The sequence below is a fragment of the Austrofundulus limnaeus genome, unplaced genomic scaffold (genome assembly GCF_001266775.1).
Source record: "Austrofundulus limnaeus strain Quisiro unplaced genomic scaffold, Austrofundulus_limnaeus-1.0 Scaffold877, whole genome shotgun sequence".
Taxonomy (NCBI): domain Eukaryota; kingdom Metazoa; phylum Chordata; class Actinopteri; order Cyprinodontiformes; family Rivulidae; genus Austrofundulus; species Austrofundulus limnaeus.
In genome coordinates, this window is record NW_013953279.1 from 123,427 (window position 1) to 134,456 (window position 11,030).

The window sequence follows — 11,030 nt, forward strand, 5'->3', positions numbered from 1 at the left end:
TGGATGGATGGATAGAAAATGGATGGATGGATGGATGGATGGATGGAAAACAGGCAGAGTGGTGGAGTACAGCAGCTCAGGAAGAAAGAAACACATAGTTCCATCCATGTGGTGTGATGACGTGATGACACATTTCTCTACGCAATGACGTAACTTGTTCAAAATTGTACAGCTCTTTGAAACAAACAGTCCCTCAAGATCTTCAAAGATACATTTATTCCAACTCTAAGAAAACTCAAATTGATCATTAGAATTACAATACTGTAATGGTAATATTTATCTAACAAAGCCAGAAATACGTGGTCCAAGAATGAAGGTACTCCGTGGGATGATCAGTTTAGTTTTATTGGAACAACAGGAAACACAGACAACCTGGCCTGTCTCTGTGCCTCTGCTTCTCTCTGTCTCTCCACACTACTGTTGAACTCTGTTGTACCCTGTTGAACACTGTGTCTCGAGAGGCCTCATATATATATATACAAACACCATTATGCCATCTTAGCAAGATTTGATACAAGGTCAATGGAAAACACAGATAAACACAAGTGATATCTAAGAATGACTGTTGTTAGCAAATCTTGTTGTGACGTTAATCACTCTATCTGTAAATGAACAGAATGTCATGAAAACCTAGGTCATTAAAGGATGTCATGAATTACTTGCTTAAACATAAAGTATTAGTTCTATTACAAATACGTATTTAGGGAAATCAGACATCATCAAGCCAAGCAGGGAGGAATCACATATTAAATCAAACTGCATCTATTAAAAAAAAACTCAGTCAGTATTACACAAACACAACAGTTTATGAACAGTTTTTTTCAAAGTTGCAGATATTGAGAGAATATCATTAGTAACTTTCACCAGTTCTGTTTCTGTGCTATGATGAGCTCTAAAGCCTGACTGAAACTAACTGAAACTCCTCATATAGATTATTTCTATCCAGATTAGGCCTGTCACGTTAACAAATTTTACTGTGCAGTTAATTGTCTCAAAAATTATTGCGATAAACGATAATATTGCCTGGTGACCATTTTACAACTAATAATTATAAAAGCGTAATATGTAAGTGNCTCAAAGAGATTGAGGTTCTGCAGATGTAATTCAGAACCCTCACAAATGTTTCCAGAAACTCTCTTATGAAAGCTGTCAGTCTCAACAATCGAGCTCAGGCTTACAGAGGAATGATGACATGATTTTCATGACTCATCTCTCTTAGTTTGACATGTTCTAAAGTTGCACTAAATGCAACTGAAGCTAATTCTTCATCTCATGTAATGCTTTCTACAGGAAATAGTTAGGTATGCATTATCTACTCGATGTTTTTTTCACTTTGATCAACATAAAACTGATGTCAAGTCTTTATTAAAGACTTCCTTTCCTCAAGGAGAAGATGTGTCACCCTGTTATATTTCACCCTGACTCTTCACACTTGCATCAGGCAGCACTTTTACTAAATGTAATTTATGAGTTGAAGTAAAATAAAGGATCCAAGCTGTTGTGTTTGTCTGATCAGTTTTCAGACTGCAGCCTTTCTTCTAAATCCCTCTGTTTCTGCATCGGCTCGCTCCTCCTCTTCATCTCCACTGTGACTCCCTCCATGAGTTTTCTTCCACTTGATCCACTTTTATCTTTTCTTCAACTCATGTCAGGATTTTAACTGTTGTCTCACAGGTCATTCTCAGAGAGTGTTAAGCTGAGAGCTTGAAATCAAGGAGGAACCCTTAAAAGTCTAATGTTGGATTTCTATGATTGATAGATGCCTAAAAGGGTTATCTATAAAACAGTGACACAAACAGTTTAATAGTGTTTTCGCTTTCTTATTTGGGTTCCTGTCTATAAAGAAATAAAGCATGTGGGCAACACTCTGATTGAAATGGTAAATATGATCCATATGGCTGAGAAGCTAAACAAACCAGAACACATGTTCATAAATTACAGCTCATGTTTATCTTGAAAATTAAACTGTCTAAACAACAGCTTGATAGCATTTAACTCAAAAGTTATCATGGACTTTAACAGTAGCTCTTCACCTGAGGGTCTGATGTTACTGCTGCCTTTCAATCATGAATTATTCAACAAGCCAATCACAACGATCAAAGGACCTAAAGGGTCTGATGGCCTGTGTTACGTTGAGAGTTTTTCTTTGTTGTAAAAGTCTTGAGAAGTTAATTATTCTCTTGTGTTTTTATTTATAGTTTACATTTTGGATACATAGCTTAAGTCATGACCACGTGGAGACTGAGGACATGAGGTAAAAAATGTCAACTAATAATAAATAATAAATAAATAATAAATTGTAATTTTATTTAACCCTTAGATTGCTTGAGTTACTGGACCCTACACTCTTCCGTAAGTGGGTCTTTTTTGACCCGTGTTAGAATCAATGTGTTTTTATGCTACATTTGTCATTTTACTTCAAAACAATGTTTTTTTTTCATATTTTCTACTGTTTTATTCCACACAAGAATTATTTCCTTGCAGCACATATCAGTTGCAAAATAATTAAAAAAACTATTGTGATTAACCCTTAGATGCATGAGTGACTATACCCTACACTCTTCCGTNACACTCTTCCGTAAGTGGGTCTTTTTTGACCCGTGTTAGAATCAATGTGTTTTTATGCTACATTTGTCATTTGTGTTAGAATCAATGTGTTTTTATGCTACATTTGTCATTTTACTTCAAAATAATGTTTTTTTTTTTCATATTTTCTACTGTTTTATTCCACACAAGAATTATTTCATATTTGAAATAGTTTTATTTTTCACTTTTTTAAACATTTTTAGAACATTTTTAAAAAACAATGAAATAACAATTTTACAACAGCAATGGAACAATGTCAACATCTATTATGTATGTGTGTAAAAGGTTGCCCTTTGTCACAGATTCTGTTCTTAACTTTTATGGACAGAATTTATAGGAGCAGCCAAGKTGTTGAGGGCTTCCGCTTTGGTGACCTYAGGATTGCATCTCTGCTTTATGCAGATGATGTGGTCCTACTGGCTTCATCAGATTGTGGTCTCCAGCTCTCACTGGAGTGGTTCATAGCCAAGTGTGAAACGAATGGGATGAGGATCAGTGCCTCCAAATCCGAGACCATGGTCTTGAGCCGGAAAAGGGTAGGGTGCCTTCTCCGGGTCGGGGAGGAGGTCCTGCCCCAAGTGGAGGAGTTTAAGTATCTCGGGGTCTTGTTCACGAATAAGGGAAGAATGGAGCCAGAGATCGACAGGCGGATTGGTGCTGCATCTGCAGTGATGCGGGCGCTGTACTGGTCTGTCCTGGTGAAGCCAGAGCTGAGCCAGAAGGCAAAGCTCTCGATTTACCGGTCGGTCTACGTTCCTACCCTCATCTATGGTCACGAGCTTTGGGTAGTGACGAAAAGAACAAGATCGCAAATACAGGTGGCCAAAATTTGTTGCAGTTATCTTAAATTTCAATGGGAAATTTTAACATATTTTAAAAAAGTGGGTAGGGACCGAAAGAACAAGATTGTGGATACAAGTGGCCGAAATTAGTTTCCTTCGTAGGGTGTCTGGGCTCTCCCTTAGAGATAGGGTGAGAAGCTCCGTCATCTGGAAGGGACTCAGAGTAGAGCCGCTGCTCCTCCATGTTGAGAGGAGCCAGTTGAGGTGGCTCGGGCAAGCACGTCCCATTTGGGAGGAGGCCCAGAGGACACGCTGGAGGAACTGTGTTTCATAGCTGGCCTGGGAACGCCTTGGGAGAGGAGACGGCCCAAGTGGCTGGGGAAAGAAAACTGTGTCTCTCTGCTTAGTCCCCATGAGCCGACCCCGGATAAGCGTTTGAAAATGGAACAGCCCCCACAAGAGTGAGATCCTTCTCCAGGAGAAACACAGACACAATACATACAATAATTTTCACTAGCTTGGTTAGATAGCTAGTGTTAGCTGACTTTGGAGTAGGCTAATATGTTGATTCATGACAATAACACTGTCACAGTAGTCATGATTGACACGCACGCACACATTTATGAGGTAAGAAATAAAGATAATGCTTATATGTAAGAGTTCTTGCTGTGTAAAATAATATTATTCAGGGCTGACACTTAGGACTCAGTGTGTATGGTCCACAAAATATGTATTCCTGACRGTCACAGTTGGTAAGAAAAAAAGATTCTCATTAATAAGTGTGGGTCATTTTTGACCCACTTACGGAAGCGTGGAGTAGTAATTGAAAAAAAAGCTATTTCTTAAAATACAGTATATAAAGGATAAAGTAAAATTTTTAATTGCATGAAATCAGTTACATGTTTGCTGAGGAATATCTGGAATATGAAATGATGAAAACTTTTCATTACAAAGATATTGCAAAAAAAAAAAGAAGACCTCACCGGGTCAAAAAAGACCCACTTACGCATCTAAGGGTTAAGGAGCTTAGCKCAAGATTGGAACAGAATTTTCTTTTTAAATGTCATCCACCTTGAGATCTGGAGTTATTCATTGGAGTACATTTGAAAATGTACTCCAGTGAATTAAATAATCAGTGGTGGGACAACTGCCATAGTGAGTGTGCAGCATTGAAGAGACTCGTTACAGACAAATTCCATCCATATTCAAATAATATGCATACCTGATGACAAAAGTCTGGTTTGAGAAAAAGAACAAAATGACAGAGTTGATTGCTATAAAATAGGAGTAGKAAAAATAAAAGTCACACTGAGACAAAAACAAGATGTTAAAATAGTCTCTGATCAAGGAGGTAATGACCATACAATGATTATAACACTGATCCTTCCAGTTCTTAAAATGACAATCTGTTTTTTGTTTCATCACTCATGTATAACTACAAATAAACAAATGTTTCCAAGTAACTGATTTGTTGATCATTTCAGTGTTTGGCCTTAAATTTAGTTTGAGAAAGAGTGAAATGGAAAGTTTCCAGAGCTTCAGACTCAATCACTTCAGCTGCTTTCCTGTCAGACATCCAGACTTGATGAGAATTTTCTGTCTTTGACCCTTCTGGACCCAACACGTGGCCACAATTTCAGTTTGCCCAAACTGCTGATCTCCAGCCTTACTGCTCCCCGACATCCCCTCCCTAACCCCTCTATCTCTTTTTTTCTTTACTTGCTTCCTATTTGTTAGGAGTTGGTAATGAGAACGGGCCTGGGGGATATTGTTCAGTTTATCTCCTCCAGCCCAACTCCTGCTGGTATCATGAACAGAAACCTGACTATCATTCAGAACTTTTTGCCAGACATTTTCTTTTATTAGATTTATTGTACCATGCGGCTGCTAAGGCAACAGCAGRCTATTTACAACAAAACTGAACATCGACTGCAGCCGAAATAGGAATTTCTGTGGAGGAAACCAAATTGTGCTTTGGATGAGGAAGTGTATTTCATCACCACCATGACACACAACCCRTGGCAGGGCCATTCCTTATCTTTACTTTAGAGAAACAATACAGATACAAAATTGTAGGTAATAAATTGGAAGACAGGAGCAAAAGTATAAAATGGTCTGTAGCTGTGGTGACCACAGGCCAGGTCACTGACATCAACTCCAATGGGAAGAGATGAGAGATTTGGCCCGGTAAATGTGAAAGAAAAATGTCRGATTATTTTTTCCTGTCAGGTGTWACTTTTCACAAAGGCTGACCTGTTTGAGGTCACAAACATTTTAAAGTATTCAACTCAAATTTTTAGTTTAACAAAGACTATTGTAATTGCAAAAGAAGGATATAGTGGTTGAAACAGAAATATTCCATCCTATTCTAATAATGAATCCAGGCTCATATCAGTGCCATTGTCAGTTTGTTACCCAATGTAATCGAAAATGGAACAATGCAGGTTTCCTACTCTGCTACTGAGTATTCTTACACTGTATTTTTTGATATTGGAACAAACAAAACCATTGTTTTCTTGAATCACAAAGGTTCCTCTCTGTGTATTTCCTCTGATCTGTCTGTTCTGTTCTTCCTCCATGCAGGGATCTCGATGCCAATTCCTGTACTGGGACTTAGAGACCACTCCAAGGTCTTCAAAGATGGCATCTGCCTACTGACAGATGCAAACTTTGTGCTGGTGGGCTCCTTTGTTGCATTCTTTGTTCCTCTGATCATCATGATTGTCACCTACTTCCTGACCATCAATGCCCTGCAGAATGAAGCCACGCTCTGCTTGGACCAGCTGGTTCCACGGCCCAAATGGAGCACCACGTTCACGCTGAGCTTCTTGTCACAAACCTCTGTGTCCTCTGAGAAACTCTTCAGGCGCTCCATAAGTCGAGAGGCTGGTGGCAGAGGAAGCTGCGGTGGCCTCGGTGGAGCCCGTGGTAGCGTTTCTGGTCCGTTGTTTGGCCGACGCACCATGCAGTCCATCAGCAATGAGCAGAAAGCATCTAAGGTGCTCGGAGTGGTGTTTTTTCTCTTTGTTGTCATGTGGTGCCCGTTTTTCATCACCAATGTACTGGTGGTGGTCTGTCACCAASCGCCATGTAACCCAGAGGTCATGGGAGATCTGCTGAACATTTTTGTCTGGGTTGGGTACTTATCCTCTGCTGTTAACCCACTGGTTTACACATTATTTAATAAAACATACCGTACAGCTTTCCTGCGCTACATACGCTGCCGGTATCAACCAGAGAAGAAACCACTTCAACTCATACTGGTAAACACCATCCCACCTCTGGCCTACAACTCCACGCATCTACCCCTGAGAGATGTTGAGAAGTTACGAAATGGAACAGTGTACTGTAATAAGGAGAGGAAGGAATTCTCTCTGCCAGCCAAGGAAACAGAGCAGTGTAGAAAGAGCAAAAACTACAGAGACAAAGATGAGAGCAGCGTGTAACACCCTGGTTAAAGGTAAATCCCATACAAGTCCTGGAACAGCTGACACCAACACAGCATCTATCCAGTCGCACTGTTCTTTGGAGCGAAAAATTTGAGATTTAAAGTTGATCCACCAAAGAGAAAGTCCCAACCTGTCCAGGTTTTAGACACACACCCTACAGTATATGCAGATCTATGACTTGTTAACAAGGAGCTGGGTAAAACCTTTCATCACTTTCCAGTTTATGCAGCAATAATGAAAATCAGTTCTTCTATTCTGAATTAAAATAAAAAAATCGTGATCCARTTTTCTAAAACATTCTGCCCCTCCCAAAATCTTGAAAAACAATTACACATGATTTTAGTCTTAGATTTAAAGAAAGGTGACGAAATACACAAAACCTATAACAACTAAAGGAAACATTAAGACACAAACTACCTTAAAATGATGTAAAAGACTTGTATGGTACTGTTTATTCAAATCTGATCAGTTATTTGTCCCTTTGGATGCTGTGAACCCCCAAACCCTTTCATTCTGCCAGATACTTGGCATCCTGCCTCCCATCTGTTTGCAGCTAKGGATGGATTAGTGGGGATTAGACTGGATTTAATCCCACTTTATCAGACAAAGGTGTCAGGAAGAGACAACCTGCCATACATTTTTTTAAACATTCAGAGGTCGACTCAAGCTGCCAAAAAGGGAAGATCAACTTAATTATTCCTGTTTTGTTGAAAATATGACTATGTTATGACTAAGGCTTAAAAGATTCTATTTTCAGGAGAGACAATAACTATTGCAGCTGATGTGAATGTTTTAATGTGATGTTTGAATATTGTAAAGTGGTCATACTGGCAGGAAACAGGACTTAAATGTTGTTTTTTGTAAAAGTCATTTTATACTGTGTTCCTGACAAACTCTCAGTGCTCCATGTCACAGTTGTTTCAGTCTTTACACATTGTGTCCAGTGCTCTTGTGGGTGCTTTACCGTGTGTTTAAATGTTAGTTTAAAACCTGTGGAGCTGCTGGGAGAGAGTAAACAGAGACAATCAATAACACAAAACTCAATTCAATAAACAGACATAATTTATTTTTTATATTTATTAAATTGTGATAAGGCTGATAGTAATACAGAGAAATTATTAAAGCTGATYGAAATCAGGCCGATTTATAAATACACCACCACCACCCCTCCAATGTCAAACTTTTGTTTTTAGTTGACTTTTAAATGACTCTAATGCAGGGAGGAAAGACTGAAGCACAGCAGAGATGGAGGGTCAGAAAGCTGCAGATTATATATTTTTCTGATTATCAGCATTTAAAAAAAGTTTAAAATAAAAAAAACTGTTTTATATTACTGAACAAACTGAGACTGTTTTTATTTGTTGACTGTTCAAACTTTGTTCTTTAAACCACAGAATTGATTGTGCTTGATCAGCATCTTCTTTGCGTTTGTGRCCCCTTAATCATCAACATGTGGGACCACATCACAAGAAAATAAGTACAGGGTTATAAAGAACACTGAAGTCTGTGAATTCTCTCTGCAGGAAGCTTGAGAGGTACAGAATGTGAATTTATGTTAGTACTACACTACGTTTTGACCACAGGGACAAATTATCAACTGGTACTCAGTCAATACACTCAGGAGTCCAAGACCACCTTCATGATCCACTTAGAAAACTGTTAGCACCAAAAACAAAACTATAAATTTAAACTTGTTTAATCTGAAAGCCTCATAGATTCACAATACGTTCACAAAATAAAGAAGACTGAGATGATATTTCATGAATTATAAAACAAAATTGTCAATGTTAAAGTGGAAGATAAAAAGTTTAATATGTTGTCTTTCACAAATCAGTTATAGGCAATCATTTAGAGAAGTGATGGTTCAAGCCACAAAGATTTTTGTAAAAACSGTGTTGAAATTTTTTACTATAAATGCAACAAACAGTGAACATTGTGGATCATTAGTTTTGTAATAAATCTTCACATTAAAACCTAAAGGTGTATGGATAAATGTAAATTTAAAGAGAAAGTCAAAGTTTGACTTTTGAAGACTGCCAAAAGTATGATGTATGTTGATTATCTACCATCACTAGCACTCTGGGATGTTTGTATGTCACAAACAACACAGCTCCTCCTAAACAACAACAGCGGAGTTTAGCAGGTGCCTGCTTAAAGTTCAGTAACATTAGGTAGTTCAGCATTTTCAGCAAATAGGTTAGTTCAAATCTGGTGAAAAGGAAACAGAAAAGTTTTTTTTTTTTCATATTTTACAGAGAAACTCCAAGTTGTGAATTTGCTCTCACTAACATTTTAAATGCTACAAACAAGATGGAAGATCCACTGACTGTATCACATTCTAAGACATGGTTTGCAAAAATTGATTCCCATTTTTACAAAGATATTTTTGTTGTTGTTGTTTTTGCATCAATTAGTGAAGTCACTGATATAAAATATGGACCATTCTCTGGAAACTAACAGACCAGTCTGGGTTTACATCAAGCTGGACCCACTGATAATGCAGCTCATTTCTTTGTAGTTCTGTTGCAGTGAAGTGAAGTCCATTGAGACCTTTCTGCTGATGTAACTCTGAAGTCACAATGTAACTCTGGTTTGGAAGAGTTTGGTTTATTTTATTTTATTTTAAAGTAGTGTCTTTTGGAGTTGGATATTGATGGTGACAGTCACTTTTTTGTCAAGTATAAGAATATGTTTTTCGCCTTCCTGTTTTGAGATCAAAGTAAAGAGTAAAAAAAAATCTGGAAAATGCGTGAAAGTTTTTTTTTTTTTTGTAATACAGCAATTGAACATTTACACATCTATTGTTTACAACCCTTTGTTTGAGAGTGGATCCAGGAAAATAAAAATAAATCTAGAGATCTTACAAGAGATGCAAGGGTAAATGTAACTGTCAAAATATAGGTCTGGTGCACAGTCAGACAAAACTACATTAGTGACAGGTGATCACCACTGCTATTACCTATTTTTCTACTGCCATGATGGAAAAACAGCAAAGCATGAATGTCAGATTCAGAAACACCAAAACTGGATAACTTACCAGCACTGTTTAAAGTTCATCTGAGCTAAAAACTACATACAGTAATAGGTTGTGATTTTCTATTTTTTATTGTGTAGTTTTGACAAATCTGTACACGATCTCTTTTATTAAAGGCTAATCACTTTAAGGGTGGATTGTTTTCAAACTTGCATTTAGACTTTAAGCAGTATTTTTTTAACTGTTCACATACAGTTTWAAGCATCAAATGCAGTTTAGAATTAGAAGGAAGTGAAACACCTACATATTGCCATACGCTGTAGGAAAATAGACAYTTTTGTGATGAATAAAATGTTCATAATTTGGACAAAGAAGTCAGATTGACAGAGAGTGTGAAGAAGCTGTTTATGTCTGTCTATTTTTAATCTATCCTCTACCACTTGTATCTGTGGTCAGGTTGTGGAGGCAACAGGTCCAAAAGAAACCCAAACAGACTTCTCCCCAGCAACACTTTCCAGCTCCTCCGGGGGGACCCTAAGGCAATCATAGGTCATAAATAACATTTAGTTCCGTCTTTTGTCAAGGTGGGGAAAAATCAAAGTTGACGCTCTGGTCCTGTGCAACAAAAGGAGTCAGCTGAGGTGGCAATGTATCTGATCAGGTTGGTTCTTCCTGGAAGTTTTTCAGGTATTTTATACTAAGACTGGGCATAGAGGCAAATCCAGAACTTGCCAAAGGAACAACATATCCCATTATGGGCTAGGAACACATTGGAACCAGCCAAGAGCCTGGAGAGGGTCAATGGGGAAATGAATTGTCCGGCTATTCTTTTAGACCTGTTGCCTCAACAACCTGACCATGAATAACMGAACTTTATTTTATTTATAAAGCCCTTAAAAAAACATGAAATTATTAGTGAAAAATGTTTGAGTACTGCAAACAATTGCAGTGACAGAACATGATGATGCCATCTTTGTGGTCCAGGAAGTAGTGCTGACARAAGTATAAGCTTTTGCAACCTTCAGGTGAAAATGAAGACCCCAAACCCAGACCCAAACCAGTGGTTATTCCGTATGTTGCGGGTGTTTCGGAGAAAAAGAGATGTTTATTTTCTAAACATGATGTCCCAGTGGCTTTAAACCCCAAAACACATTATGGCAAAGGCTGGTTCACCCCAAAGATCCGGTGCCCCGGCACAAACAGAGCAATGTTGTATATGCTGTTAAGTGCCAGGAGGAC

The 11,030-nt window shown here is 38.1% G+C and overlaps 1 protein-coding gene across 1 annotated transcript in view; it reads left to right on the top strand.

Annotated features, from left to right (window-relative positions):
• LOC106533066 (5-hydroxytryptamine receptor 2A) overlaps positions 1–9,528 on the top strand; it is a 46,530-nt gene extending 37,002 nt beyond the window's left edge. Inside the window, exons 2-3 of the mRNA XM_014029276.1 lie at positions 5,952–6,046; positions 6,125–9,528. Coding sequence (XP_013884730.1) covers positions 5,952–6,046; positions 6,125–6,814 — 785 coding nt within the window. The 3' untranslated portion in view covers positions 6,815–9,528. The remainder of the gene's footprint in view (positions 1–5,951; positions 6,047–6,124) is intronic.
• The last annotated feature ends 1,502 nt before the right edge of the window (positions 9,529–11,030 follow it).